The following is a 15,236-nucleotide window of genomic DNA, read 5'->3' as shown; positions in this document are numbered from 1 at the left end:
TTAAATTGAAATAGGCAATAAACAATGTATTCAGTCACAATACTTGTAGAGTGGAATGAATAATCAATAAGAATTTATTCCCAGCGTACTAACCCTCATTTTACAAGTTAAACAGCCGATGTCGTGATTTTCTCTTGGCTGCTTATTATCGTCTGAACGGCAAAAGTGCTTTAGGAATGCTGCACCTAATATGAGTATAACTTGCGCGCGGGCTGCCACCGCCGCGACCGATATATCGATAGAATCATCGATCAGGCTTACAACTCAGCTCTATATCTGGTGGTGTACCTACGCGCCGCATTTCGAATGTTTCGCGTAGATGGGTGGGTGCATTCATCATTCAGTCATTCATTCTTCTCGATTGCACCGGCGCAGACGAGCCACGAACCGTGCGGATCGTTGACTATTCAGCTCATAATATTTTTCGAAACCATTCTAACGCGACGCCCTTTGAAGGGACCCCAGAAACGTGAATTGTGCGTTGAAGCTGCGATCGTCAGATATATACGTATATTTTTTTTCGTGTTGCCCCATAAGTGCGAAGCGAAGTGTAGCGGAAATTGTGCAACTAATTGATTGATCGCCTGACGATTGCATTGATGGATCGATATACGCAAGTGTGACCATAGCCACCAGCCATGTCTGCAGATCGGTGGAGCACCAACAGCAGCACTCACATCCCAATCGGATCCGATCCCCGAGGAAAATAGTATGAAAATATGAGGCACGCTGCAGATTGAAAGCACATCGCAGAAGAAAAAAACAAACAAACAAACAAACAAACGAGCGAAAAAAGCGACAAAAAAGTGAGTGATTTATTCGACAGCAGACCCAATGCCCCTACATCCATACACACTATCCACACACACATGTATCTACCAGAGAGGAGATACATATGCATATGTTCATATGGATGTAAATCCACGAGTACATATATGTTCCACAGAACAGAACAGAACATTATGTTTTGTGTGTTATGGTTTATGGTTTTGTGCCCGGTTCGGATTCGGTTCGGTTTCGGAAGCTGCCGCCGTTGATGATGATGATGATGGTGATGATGATGATCTTCGCCCCACTGTGATGGAGGGAGGGTGATGGGGGCAACGCGGACGCAAAAGCAGACGCAGACGCGGACGCGGACACACCGAAATGGAATGGAATTGAATTAAATCAAATGATAAAAAATATAAATCGAGTGTAGAAACAGAGGCAGCCCTCTGTGCCGTGCAGCAAAAACAAAAAGACACAAAACGACAAAAAAAGAGACGAAATCGGATTCAGAATCAGAATCAGACCCTGCCGCCATATACCCCCTATAGTCGTCTGACAAGCGACGAACTGATGAACTGATGATCCCAACCAGCCAGCCAGCCAGAGCGAGGCAGCCAGGCAGGTTCTGGCTCTGATTCCGACTGACTGAATGACTGACTGGCTGACGCTTGGCTGTACCATTATTGAGGGGGCTGCTGGCACAACAGACGACGCACCAAACTAATAACAAACTGGATATATGAATGTACATATACATATATGAATGTATGAATGTTCGAGTGTTTATGTAGATATATTTATGCTGCCATAGAAAACACAGCAGACCCCTCCTCTGATCCTCCGGGTCACAGCGCAGAAGTCAGCGGAGGGAAATGGAAGGAAAAACGGTAAAAGTGAGAGCCTGCACATGTTCTTGCAATGCTGATGCTGCTCCACCTTGGGGCTGCCTGTAAATAAATAGTTCTGTCCAATGTAAAAATAAGTCCTGTGCAGATGCCCCCTGATCTGTAAGCCTCAACTGTACCCGTGAAATCGATTCGAATTCCATTTTAAAGTTCTCCCCACAACCACATCCAAACCACAGTCCCCCCCTCGTCCACACTCGATAGCGGCTGGATCGGGGGGTCGGCCGATTCTCGCACATTTTGGCATATAATTGTATTTTTTCAGGGGTTTTTTTTAACGCTGATTTTTCAAAGATGATTTGCAATTCGAGTGAACGATGCGAATGATGCGCTGCTTGGGGCACTGCGGTGGGGAGTTTCAATCGCGTCACACTTTCTGTACACAGAGAAATGCTTTCAGAACAGGAACTGCTGTTCTGTGGAAAGTGTGTCTGTATTTAAGCAATTGTTGCTCCTAAATGCCGCCGCTTGATCAGGTTGCGGTTTTGGATCTTCTAATTCTGCTTCTTACTCTTTTCTTCATTGAATCCCGGCTCTACCCCCCCCATGTGCCCCATAAAAAGAGCTTAATGGTTTTGTCGCGTTTTTCTGAATTTACACAACAAACAGAGACAGAAAACGAGAGACAGAAAAAAACAAACAGAATCCAGAATCATAAAATTCGTGAGCATTCATTCTGACAGTTTAATAAATGTCTCTCAGCTTCTCGTTTTCTGTGCCTCTTTACCACCTCTCTGCCTCTCTTTCACTCCTAATCTCTGCCTTCATTTGTGCGATGGATGCTGCCTCTTGCCTATTGCCTTTTGCCTCTTCCGCTGCCCCTGGATTCTCAGTGGGATTCTCTCTGCTATGCTCTGCTGTGTCGAGTGGGCGGGCGGCGGCTGCTGTTAAGCCTCAGGCCTCAAACCTCAAATGGAAAAACAAAATTTTTGACGAAAATCTAAGAAAATTCAGACTTGGAATTTCTGAAGACAAATTTCCATTGCGTACTTTCCAATTTCCAGTAAAATGGAAAATTGGGCAATGTGTCTGAAAGATCCCAAAACCCAGTTTTCGATTCCCGATTCCCGATTCCCGATTCCCTGTTCGAAATTCTGCAACTAACCTCAGAGAAAATTCACTCTCTCGTTCTTGTTCTATAATTCTTTGTAGCCCCAATATCCACCCCCCCACACACACATATATGTATATATTTTGAATCCCCAATTTGCTGCTGATGCCTGATCTTTCTGTACACTTTTCTACACTCTCTGTTTTTGCACGGCGAATGAGAAATTCATTTTAAATTGCAAGTTAAAAATACACGCGATTTCCTCTCGCCTTCAGGCTTATTCTCACCCACAGCCTTACCCTCATCATCACCCTCACCCTTGGTGGATTTTCCTATTCGTACGAGTAGGGGCTCTCTGGGCGCTGGGTGATGGGTGCTGGGTGATGGGTGCTGGGTGCCAACAGCCCACCGCTGCTGTCGCTGTACCTCTGATTTCTGCCTGTTTTTTTGGACACTTTTTGGTAATTGCATTGGAAATGCGGCCAACGAGGAATACGACACGAATGACACCCAAATGCTGCCCCAGATGTGATCTGCCCCTCTGTCTTTGGCTGCCTTTTCTGGGATCCCATTCAAGTGACCCATTTTAGTGGGCATGCTCCTCCTCCTGCTCCTCCTGCTACTGCTCCCACTTTCTCGATCTCCGATGCGAGCCTCAGCCTCAATTAGTGGCAGCATCAGTACAAGAGGAAAAGAGGAACGCAACATGATTTAAATTGCTGTCACTGTCAGTTGTTGTGTTTGTCAGACAGCGGCGACAATAGCACCAGCAAAAAAAACCGTGGCACGAGCTACAGAAACTGAAACAGAAACAGAGAGCAAAGAACAACAGCCAGCAGTCGCAACAAAACGTATCTTATGGATACAGGGCGGCATAGTCACACAGCCACACAATCGCTGACATAATAATAATCCTACAAAAGTTGGTTCTTTCTTTCGAAAGAAGGATGCTACGATGCTACTGCTGCCTCCGTGTCTGTCTCTGGGCCCCATCCACCATTCTCCATTCTGCTGCTATTCCGAGCTCCTCTTTTGGCCAGAAAAGATGCCAAATGGTCTAGAAATATTGTGTGTGTGCCGCACCCGAGTTGGATCTTTCGACTGTTTTTTCTTTCTTTGGTCTGGGTCTTCTTTCTGCGTTCTTCTGGCTGCCGTCGTCTAGAGCTGCCGTCTACTGCCACTACATCACTCTGCTGTCTGTCTGTCTCGTCTATCGAAAAAACTGAAGCTGGGCCGAGAGTAGGCACCAATTGGCGATCGTTTTGTGATCGGTCGCCATGATCCACTTTTGAAATTTGAAATATATATTCCATATTCAGAAGCGATTCTCTGGCCGAGAAACCACTATATTTCTTTCCCATTGCGAATTCACTGCACGAGCCACACATGAAAATATTCTACGGTTTGGAACGTGCAGAATCATTCGAATTGATACGAGATATGCCGCGAGAGCTCTTGGATGAAATCCATCCTCCATTCTGCCCCAGTAGACCATCGCTTGGTCACGTTTTAGAATAGTAAGGATGAGGACGAGGAGGAGGAAGAGAAGGCGGAGGCTCTTGGCAAAGAAAGCTCTGCTTCTAGGGAGCAACGAAATAAAATCTAATCATATCGAAATCAAATGAGGTTTTTATTGAGGGAAAACAAAGGCTTACGATACAATCCGATACGACCCGATACGACATATTTGGAAATGGGACGGAGGAAATGCCTTATGTGGCTTCTGGTTTCTGATTTCTGGTTTCCGATTCGATATCCATTTGAAAGCCAATTGCTGACCGGATCCCCATCCCTCCACGGCACTTGTTGTTTAATCCCCATGGAATGGATATACTTATTGGGGAAACAATACGTCGTTTTCATGCTAATTAGCCTTGCTCCGTGCCACCGTGCCACTGGATTTCCATATCGCGGAGCATGTTCGATTGTCAATTGATCCGCCAATTTCACTCGGTCGATCGATTGATCCATCATATCTATCTCCTCCTCTTCCTCTTCTTCCTCTATCCTCCCTCCTCCCTCCTCCCTCCCTTCTCTTGCAACATCAACCCTTTTCCAGCCATGAACCTAACCCGCTGCACTCGTGCAGCACTTGCCACGGCCACCGCTGCTGACATGCCCATGCACATGTCCATGCCCCACCCGCTGGTTATGGGGACCATACGTGGTGGTCATACAACTACGATAATGGTTGATTTTAATTAAATATTTCTTCTTCCTGTTGCTATTCCTATTCTGCTGCTGATTCCCTCCTCGTTCCCTCGTTCCCTCGTTCTCTCGTTCACTCGGGTTACGCGTTTGCGCGGGCTGTCATTGCTTTAAGCTGCTCTATGGCTGAGGGTAGCTTCCCGCTTCCCCCTTTCCCCTTACCCCGACCGCTTCCCAGGGAACAGAGCGGACAAGTGACTCCCCCCGAAAGAGTTCGTGAATGAGTTATGAATGGAAGTGATTGCTGGCAGCGGGAATCAGTCAGGGGAATGGTAAAGGGAAAGGGGAAAGCGGGTAGGAAATCTTCTAATGAAGTCCCAGGAGAGGAGCCCTCTCTCTTAATGGATATTTTGGAATACTCGAACGAGACGCGACGAGACCTCTGATCGTCGCAGTCTAGGAACCCCCCGTCGAGCGGAAGTCAGGAGTGGATGGACCTACTATGTGTCTATACCAAAACCTCCTACTCTTTTTCCTTCTTCTCTTTCCCCTCCTTCCCTTCCTATTCCTTCCTTCCTGCTGTGGCTTGTCCGTCCCGTCCCGTCGCGTCGCGTCGCGTCGTATTCGCTGCATAAATAATAATTGTAGTGCCTCTTCCTTTGACTTCTATAAAATAGTTTGAATCGTTGATTGTCAAGGAAGGAATCGAATCGAATCGTTCGGTGGAGGAGGAGACGGGAATCTTGAGGGAGGAGAAAAGAGCAGATTAAGAAAAGAAGAGAACAGAGAAAAGAACATAAACACTAGAACATAAACAGAGAAAGAAACTTAAAAAAAAACACGAAAAAAATCCGAGACTCTCTTGAGCAATGAACCCCCCAATGGGGGGAAGCCGTCGCCAGGGCGGGACGCGAATGTCGAAGGCAGAATCAGAGGCAGAGGCAGGGGCACCCCCCATTAAAGTTGATTGCAAACTGTACGCGCATTTATGATCGCAATCATCATGATGATCAGTCGCTACTGCTGCCTCTGCTGTTGCTGCTGCTTCTGCTGCTGCCGCTGATGATGATGATGATAATGATGATAGCAGAGATGGCGTCGTCGCATTATCAGCAGCATTATCATTATCATGACGACGACCGTTGGCCGTTTATTAGTTTGCCGTTGCGCGAATTATTTTTATAGGCGCTGATGATCGTAGAACACAGAAACACAGAAACAGCAACAGACAGCACTCCACCCCACACTCAAGGGAGGGAGGGATCGGAGAGGGTTCTGCTGGAGATCTCCAGCTGTGGATCCAAGTGCCCCACGAGGATAGGATGCGTATAGGGGATGGTAGCCTGGGAAATTCGAATATTTTCTCATGAAAAGCAGCAATGGAACTTATATTTGCCTGCCCCTCTTTCCTTTTTGCAGAATGATGCCGCCAAGACTGCCCCATAGCTCTGGAGTAGCGGCAGCAGCAGCAACGAAACGAGTAACCACGAGTAGAAGTATTAGCAGCCACAACAACCACTTTATCCATAGCCGAAGCACCACCAATACAACATTTCACAAGCGCCGACGTAGGCGACACGACATCAGCAACGCCACAGATGCAACATCAGATGCCACTGTAGCACCTGCCCCTGCCAGGTGCAGCATCACGAGGAGAGCGCCTGCCATCATCTGTTTAGCGCTACTTCTTCTCTCCACCACCTGCTCCCTGAGGACTGTTGCGGCTTCATCTGCATCTTCTACATCATCATCATCTGCAGCTACTACATCTGCGTCCGCTTCAGGATCTGGATCAGCATCAGAAATCGCCTCCAGCTCCCCCTGCGCCCCACAGCACTGGTGGGACCCGTTGCGGGACAAGTGCACCGCCTGCACCGTCTGCCTGGGCGAGATGATCCCGCTCCGGCCCTGCCAACTGCACACGAACACCATCTGCGGCTCCATCTACGACTTGAAAATCGATTGGGTCGTCCTCGCCAAGACGGAGCCCAATTGGAAGGAGGTAAGTCCAAAGACTATTCCCTAAAGCACTAATTCCCTAACCTTGATACATGTGTCTTTCTTTCTTTCGCAGCGCCGAAAGTCTTCAGAGTATGAGCACTTCGAACAGGATGCCCCGCTGCAGCATTTGACCCACGAGCAACTGCAGCAGCTGCACGAGGAGGCGGCCGCTGCCTGGGTTCTCGACTGGCAGACGGGCGTCCTCTATGTGGCCGTCCTCACCTGCCTCATCTTCTTCTCGGTGGCCGCCTGCATCCTCATCCACCACATGCGCCAGTGGCGACGCATGGAGCGGCGCTTGGATCAAGGTGCGTTTTTCTATCTATTTTTTTGTCTCCCTGGAGTTCTGCATCAAATTTTTGTGTGCTACTTCAATTTTCTTTGGACTTTCTCACGCTCTCTCCCTTTTTCTTTCTCTCGGGGGCATATTGATTGTTGATGCAAAACGTGTTGCATTGCCCCTCTCCACTAAGGGTCTTTAAATCCCAATTCTCATTCCCATTCTGTCCATTCTGTCCATTCCAATGCCCAAATCCCGGCATGCTTCGCATTCCCAAGTGCGTTCGCTCCGCATCGCATTGTTGTTACTGCGGCAAAATAACTGCCGCCACCTGCCCCACCTGACCCTCAACCACAACAAAGGGAAGCCCTAGTGTAAGCCGCATACATATTTATAAGTCGACGGACCCCAGAACACGACACTTTGATGTATGTCTGCCCCCGCGACACCCTGTCCGCTCAGGGAATCTAAAATCTCTGCATCGGGATCGCAGAAGTCTCTTTCTCCGTCTCTGTCTTCGTCTCTGTCTTCGTCTCTGTCTTCGTCTCTGTCTCCGTCTTTGCCTCTGTGTCCGTCTGCGGGCAGACTTCCAGCGAATTATTGCACGAGCATCAGAGAGGCTCGGATCGGATCAAAGCTGTGTTCAGAGCATATTAACGAGCAGCGAGCCGCCAGTCAGAGGTGAGCGCGTGAATCGAAGCCTCCAATGGCTCCACTCCCAACTGGGGGACTGCGCCTGTGCCGCCGCCTGCTGCCAAAGTAGAACGAATCGTCCAAATATTTGGCGCATGTGCGTCGGAGTCGGCGTCAGCAACGACAACGACGACGCGATGAGCATGCAAAAAATTTAAAAGAAGCGAGTGCGAGTGCGATTGTGATTGCGAGTGCGAGGGCGAGGGCAGGCACACACAATTAGCAGGCACTGTGGCTCCATATTTACTCGTATTTGGATCTTCTGGCTGTCGCTCTGGCAGCCATTCCACCACTTGACCGCAACGACAATCGAAATGGCGACTAATTGCCCCAGAGGCAGTAGGCAGACACGAAGATGGCCACAAGACACAAGACAGAGGCAAAGCTGCCCTCCGTTTGGCCCCCGGGAGAATAAGAGCACAGAGTAGAGGAAATGGGGACATGAGAAAGAGGTGGAACTGAGGTGGTGGTGCCCTTGAAAATGGGTATTTCTTCAGCCACTCGAGGGATGGAGTGAGAGTGCGAAGATCTCTCTGAAGACATCAGACTCTGCGATGGAGTGCTGTCCAATCAATGCTAATGGAAAGACCTCCCCCTAGCTCCAGGACTTCGTTCTGCCATGTGCTGTGTAGGATGTAGGCTGCTCTCCAGACGGGGACCACATGTTGCAGCCACACATACTCGCAACAGCAACATGAACAGTATTAGGCGCAACAACAGCAGAATCCAGCTAAAAAGAAACAAAAAAAAAAACACAAAAAAACAGCATTGTTGAGTGGCAAGATGAACTTTCCACCGTTTTCTACAGCGGCCGTTTTTTGCGGGAAATTTATGGCGTGTTTTGATACGGAGAACTCTTGTTGTTCTCCGTGTAATCATAATTCAGAGCGTGTCGACGTCCTATGGCCCATGTCCCACGCACACAACAAACCCCCGAACACCGCGAACGAAAAGTGAAAACTGCTGTGTGTCCAGCGGGGAAAATTTATGGAGCTGCAGCAGTGGCAGCGGCAACGAGGGGGCAGAATCGGAATCACTTGCCACGGTTCTTTTCCTCGCCGGAAGCAAATCTTTTTTCTCAGGTAAAACTATCGGTCCCGTCTCCCTTCTCCGCTCAAGGACAAGCAGCGGATGTTTATGTGAGGAAATTTGAAAATCATGTCACAACGCCGGAAAAACATGTTTCCATGTCATTCCAGCAGGCAGCAAGCAGGAAATGCCCAATGACGGAAGGGGAAGGAAAAGACAGCAGGGAGAATACGAGGAGAATTTGGTGATCATCGACAGATGAAAATAGTGCGACGGGGAAATGTGTGTAGTCGAGGAGAGTACACTTGAAGCTGGAGTTTCCCACTCCGTCCACGTCCACGTCCGTGTCCACGCCCACGTCCATGGCCTTTTGCTGATGTGCCCTGCTTCCGCCTCGAGGGATCTATAAATATAAAGTCGTTGTATAGATCCATCCCCCCCCAACCCATATGACTCTTTCCCAATGATTGAACATCGACCAGCTGCTGCCACTACAGGAAGTTGTTGCGGCCCCGAAGGTGCCACTTCAGCAACGGCAACGCAGAAATTGATACTGTAACAGGCGGCATTCAAGTGCAATGTTGACAATTGCCCAACCCATGTGCAACCGCAACCTTCCTCCGACTACAAGAGAGACTTCTTCCACATGTAAGTGTGGCACGCGCTTATGGCTTTCTTCAACATAAGAGGAGACCCATCGAGTATGGGGCGACCAGGAGCAGGCGATAAATTTTGCAGCACGAGGCAACTGCCAAGATCCGCTGGAGATGAAAATGTTGCTCAAATGTTGCAATGTCTGTGTTTCCTCGCTCCGTTTCCTCGATGTTCTTGGCGTTTTACAGCTCGCATCCAAAAATAGATCCCGACATATCCATTCGGGGGAGGTGGATAGGGACGGGATGTGGATGGGTATGGAGATGAAGATCGAGTCGAAGTTGAGAATGGGAAATGGGTCGTTTGTGCAATTCGAAGATACGTGGTAGGGGCATGCTGTGAGTTGCGCCTACTCGTTGATTATCTGCTTCCTAAGATTTCGATCAATCGAAATTTCTTTTCAACTTTGATTGTAATTGCACGGTGGAAGGGGAGGCGAAGTGGAAGTCCACTTTGGGAGTAGTAACCCGTTCTTCTATTTATTTCGTGCTGCTACTGCCACTGCCAGGAATCAAAGTCTTCTATTCTTTGTTTCCTGGCCTTTATTTATTAATCAGCTGCCATGAGAGAATCTCCAGAGCCAACGGAGAAATGGTTTTCCATGGAAAACGGAAAGTTTTCTAAACAAAACTCTGGCACACGCACCACACATATGCCCCTCGGTCTTCCTCCTTCCCATGTGTGGTACTCGGTACTCGGTTCTCGGTTCTCGGTTCCGGAGCATTCACCATGGGGGCATCCACAGATTGGGAAATCGAACTGCGCAAAAATTCGGAAAAACGGTGGATGCTGCCGTTGTGCCGTTGTGCCGTTGTTTTTCCTGGCATTGCTTTTCTTGGCTCTGTTCTCCGTCCAAGGCGAGTTTTTCTACAAGATTTTATTGTTGCTGCCGCTCGGCAGCGATTGTTTATAATAAAAAAAGCGATGGACGAAAAGTCAGCCGAGATCGAGAGCATCGCAAGCGACGCCGTTGGGCAATGGAACTTAATTTTTGGGCTGCCCGAGTCTACCCCCGCATCAGACGATGCCAGCGGTTTATAAATAAATGATAAATTATCTGCTGCCACCACCCACCGCAACCCACCATGAGAGCGCCTCTTGTTTACAATACATGCCGAGCGATTTCCTGCGCCATTTAATAAATATTGAAGCATTGATCGGTCCCAAGGCCCTTCCCTTGGAGTCGACTAGAATCCACAGCGCCGCATAGTAATCCCTGGCTCATTTCCTTCTCTCTCTATCTTTTTGCAGACGTGGAGGAGCTGTCGACGAAGTTGATGGCCAAGCTGGCGGAGGTGCAGAGCCTGGACGGAGGAACCTTTTTCATTGGCAACGCTGACGCCTTGCGTGGATTGCCCGCTGCCGCCGCCTCGCATGCGGCCTCGGCGGCGCAGTCGGGGATCTTCCAGCCGCAACATGTGCTTCTGCCTGGTAAGTGTCCTTCGAGGCCAGCAGGCACTTAAGGGGCTTGGCGGGTGGCCGGTCGGTCGGGCGGTCGTCAGGATTCCGATTCAATAGACCCCTTGTAACGGCCGGAGTCAACCCGGAGGGATTCGGATCGGACGAGCCAGTGGGTGGGAGTCATACAAATTCCATGCCCTACCATGCTCTTGGAAGTCTCTTGGGGAGGGGGGTACTTTATATGGTGTATGCAATTTGCATATAAATCGATATCACTCCTGGGCGGCGACAATAGCCGCTTAATGGCCCCATCAACGTCCGTCCAGTGCTGTAGTGCTGTCCGACTGTCGATCGAGTCCAGTGCCACGGGGTAGCCGAAATGCAAATGGGAACGGAATCGGGATTACGACTGGGATTGGGATTGAGATGCCGACGGAATTTTAATGCTGCTGGAGGGGGAGCTGTCATTCAATTTTGACAGCCACGCTTGTGGCCTGCCCAACTCATTGCCGCTCCTTTCCCCCTTTTCCTGTTGCAGAGAAACATCAGGGTAAGCATCAGGAGCGACGGATTCTGAAGACCCTGCAGCCCGGTAATGTCTACATCGAGGAGAACAATGGGGGCATGATGGGAATAGGTGCCAGCTCCAAGGGTTGATCCGAGAGCACGTACTATCTGGGGAGTACCAGAGTACCAGAGAACCAGACACCTAACCGGAAACAGGAAACAGGAATCCGAAAACCGGAAAGAGACCACAGGACACACAAGCATCGGAGCAAGAGAGAATAAATGAGTGTACAGACAGCCGCTTAATAAAATGGGAATCGAACTATTATTATTTTTTCTATTATAATTATTAATATTAATCTTATTGTAATGATACACCCTTTTTTTTGTCCTAATATTTAATTCAAATGTTATGTTGACTTGTTTGTAATGCGAAGAGGAGCAGGAGCAAGAGCAGGGGGACCCTATCTGGGCGAAACTTGGCGAAATGTTTTGTATATAGAGGAGTGGAATGTGGCATGTGGCATCAAATATAGGTACATATATGATTAACAAATTCTACTTAATGTACATATAAAGGCAATCGAACTCGACGTGCAACGGAGGGGAGCGATAATAACGAATGGGGAAAGGAACGGAACCAAGCAAATATCGGGAGCATATCCAGTAAATATATATAAATAGATACTATATATGTAAAGTCGTGCAGATCAGATCCCAGATTAACCCATATACGATTATAGTACATACGCATATCAAAATATAACCAACCCCAAGTCTAATATCTAACGAGAGCTGCGCTAAAGAATATCTAATATTTAATTCGAACAAGCAGATCGGAGAAGCGGAGAATCGGTTATCGAGCTAAATGTAACGCCTAATGATAATGATAACGATAACGATCATAGATAATAATGATAACTAATGGTAATCGAAGAATCGAGAAGTGTATTATGATCTATTGTAAGTGCTATCAATGTACAACAACAACAACAATAAAAAGTTCTATGAATCAATCGACCGATGTCTTTGTAGTATGTCATATGTAGTTCGTATAAGAGATCTTCTAGGGGAAATACAGAAGAGTGCATCATGCGATGGGGCATCGCATCCGATATGGGCACCACAGTGTCTACAGCCTATAGCATCCACCCCGTCTTCTAACGCAAATGTCATAGGTACGCGAGACCAATGCTCCGTTGCTCGGCGGGGCGATTGGGGAATAAATGCCAGGCAAGGCCAGGCCAGAGATGAGGAGAGGCCTAATGGCAATAACGGGGCGGGGAGGCCAGGAAACGTCTTTCAATGGAAATGAAAATGGAAATAGCCCGTCGCTGCTGCTGCTCCTCCCCCTGCTCCCTGCTTCCTACTCCCTGCTCCTCCTTCTATCCAGCGTTGGGTGCACTTTGCATTTCGAATTTGCATGTTTCGATAGAATTTGTCTCCGAGTTAACATTGAAAATGTCCAGTCGGTGGGGGGCGGGAGCCAGCGACGGGGTCCGACAGTCCGTACAGAATGCCTTTGCATTTATTTATGTAATGCTGCTTGTTGTTTTGCAGTTACACAATCTTAAATGATTGTTGTCGCTACTTGTGTCTCGTACGAGTACTTGTATTGTGCTTGCTGTAGCTATGCCTATGGCTATGGCAAATGAAATTTGTATAAGTACAGATACGAGGACGAGTACAAGTACGTAACGACTGAAAAACGCGCAAAACACTTCCAATGAAAAGCCAGATCCACAACATCAACATTGCCCATTGGCCATTGGCCATTGGCCATTCCATGCACGGACCGCGAGAGTTTCTGATTTCAGATAGTTTTTGCCGTCCAACGTCCCTGTCCCCGTCCCCCGTAGCGTCCCGGCCGTGATGGCCTGCCAGCAGAAATTAATTAGCCGCGACGTGGCATAAATTAGCAGAGAGAGAGAGAGAGAGAGAGCGGCAGGGCAAATGGAGAGAATGCAGAGTGGTGGGGAATACCCCATCCCATTCCTTGCTGTATATCTGAAGGATAGGGATAGGGTGTAGGAGTGGGTGCTACCCGAAACCCATTCCATTCCAAATAATCCGCCATGCTCTGGAATGTAATCTGTAATCTGTATCTTCCACTCTCAGAGGCGCCGTCAGGTCGGATTTCAGCAGCTCTCCGCTGGGTGAGTGCTGTGGCACATGCCACACTCATTTGGGGTATGTATTTTTAACATGCAGCGTGCTGCGGTGACTGCATTGTCACAGCTGCTCGATGCAGAGGCAGAGGCAAAGGCAGATGCAGATGAAGACGCACTTGAAACTGATAAGTCGTAAAGAACGAAAGCGGAAGGAAGTGAGCATTAGCGCTAAGAGGTATCTGCGGTAGTGGGGGCACCACCACCACAGGCAGCTGTCCATAAATCTATTAATCCATAATTCCATATCCCATATCCATTAGGTGTGGGGATCGGTGTCGAAAACGAGTATATATTTTCGCCGCCTGAATGCGGCTCTTCTCTTTTTTTTGTGAGGACGTGATTCCAATTGCTCAATGAATCAAAAATAGCGCCACAGCAATTGAATGGAGAATGGAAAATGCTGAATGGTGAATGCCGAATACCGATTATACCGAAAGTTGAATGGATAGTACTGGAAGGGGTACTCGCAAGGCCGTGCTATGTGGGCCGTACTCAGGGATCAAGGGAGGAGGAGGAACAGCGCCCCATCGTTGGCGGCGTATTCGGCGTAGGCAAAGTGCTGGACATTGGAATGCACACGTCGCTCGTTTTTGGATTTCTGGCACTTAGCCATTGGGCAACCTGTCCAAATCTGGCCAACCTGGCATTTGATACGCTTTGGATGCGAATTTGGACTTTGTGATTGTCCGCTTTTTGGCCCGCTTCCGTTGGCCGTTGGCCGAGAAACGTTGCCGAGCTGGCAACAGGCAACAAGCAACAAGCAGCAGAAGCAACAGCACGTCAAATGCACAGCGGAAATGCGAAACGAAAAATTGCAAAACGATCGCCCAGCACCATTACGGAGCGTTAGTGGGGCGGTAATGGAAGCAATTTATGGGGAAAACCTTCGATTGCGTATTCCGGAAAAGCGAATGGATATGAGTTTCCCGGCTGCACCCCTCATTCGGCTACTACCGCCATGGTTAATTGGAAAAGCTACGATAAAGTGGAGAACTTGGGAACTTGGGACTTCCCACGAGAAGGACTCCTGTCCGAAAAATAATTCTTGAAAAGAATATGTCACACTTTAAAGCAATTCTGACTATGAAGGAGTAGTCACCTTATTTCAGATTGAGTATGGTATGTAATAAACCTATTTGAATGGATACGCTTTCTTTCCATTCTGCCGCAATAATTGATCTGAAAAAATGATGTGCGTTGGGCCAAAAATTGTTTGTCCAGCTAGCAGCTCTGCACATGGTTAACGTTTTGTGCATCAGATATCGCAGGTACTCGGCTTCCAAAAAGTCATCTCTTTCTTATCCTCTGTTTCTTATCCTTCCAATGACATCCCAACGGTGCCAATCGACTGCTCTACCGGTCTCGAAAAGATATACCATGCCCAGATCAACAGCTGTTCAGCCGAGACATAGAATTACGAAAAACAAGCATTTTAGTTTTTGTACAGCAAAAACTTTAAGGTGCTATATCTCAGGAAGGATCTACTATTTCAGGATCGGGAGGAACCAGTCTGTCGATCTCGCATACTACACCATGACTTTTCAGGTCAAGAAAAGACACGCAAAGATTTGCAACGCAAAAAGTATGGGGCGCAGTATTTCGGGCAGTATCTTTAATCTACCTGA

The 15,236-nt window shown here is 48.2% G+C and overlaps 1 protein-coding gene across 1 annotated transcript; it reads left to right on the top strand.

Annotated features, from left to right (window-relative positions):
* Nucleotides 1-338: 338 nt before the first annotated feature.
* LOC6601737 (tumor necrosis factor receptor superfamily member wengen) lies at nucleotides 339-12,456 on the top strand. Its single transcript, XM_002026759.2, has 5 exons — nucleotides 339-806; nucleotides 6,295-6,877; nucleotides 6,950-7,184; nucleotides 10,784-10,963; nucleotides 11,472-12,456. The coding sequence occupies exons 2-5, from the start codon at nucleotides 6,296-6,298 to the stop codon at nucleotides 11,588-11,590; spliced, it is 1,116 nt and encodes a 371-aa protein (XP_002026795.2). The 5' UTR covers nucleotides 339-806; nucleotide 6,295; the 3' UTR covers nucleotides 11,591-12,456.
* The last annotated feature ends 2,780 nt before the right edge of the window (nucleotides 12,457-15,236 follow it).

Source organism: Drosophila persimilis, unplaced genomic scaffold (genome assembly GCF_003286085.1).
Source record: "Drosophila persimilis strain 14011-0111.01,24,50 unplaced genomic scaffold, DperRS2 tig00000653-arrow-arrow-pilon, whole genome shotgun sequence".
Lineage (NCBI taxonomy): Eukaryota > Metazoa > Arthropoda > Insecta > Diptera > Drosophilidae > Drosophila > Drosophila persimilis.
Note: the sequence above shows the minus strand (reverse complement) of the source record. Positions and strands in the feature narration are given on the sequence as shown.

Bases quoted from the DNA above. Each gene is read 5' to 3' on its own strand.
- LOC6601737 (XM_002026759.2), top strand. From the start codon at position 6,296: ATGATGCCGCCAAGACTGCCCCATAGCTCTGGAGTAGCGGCAGCAGCA. The intron at 7,185-10,783 runs GTGCGTTTTTCT...ATCTTTTTGCAG, and splicing joins GGAGCGGCGCTTGGATCAAG to ACGTGGAGGAGCTGTCGACG. The intron at 10,964-11,471 runs GTAAGTGTCCTT...TTCCTGTTGCAG, and splicing joins GCAACATGTGCTTCTGCCTG to AGAAACATCAGGGTAAGCAT.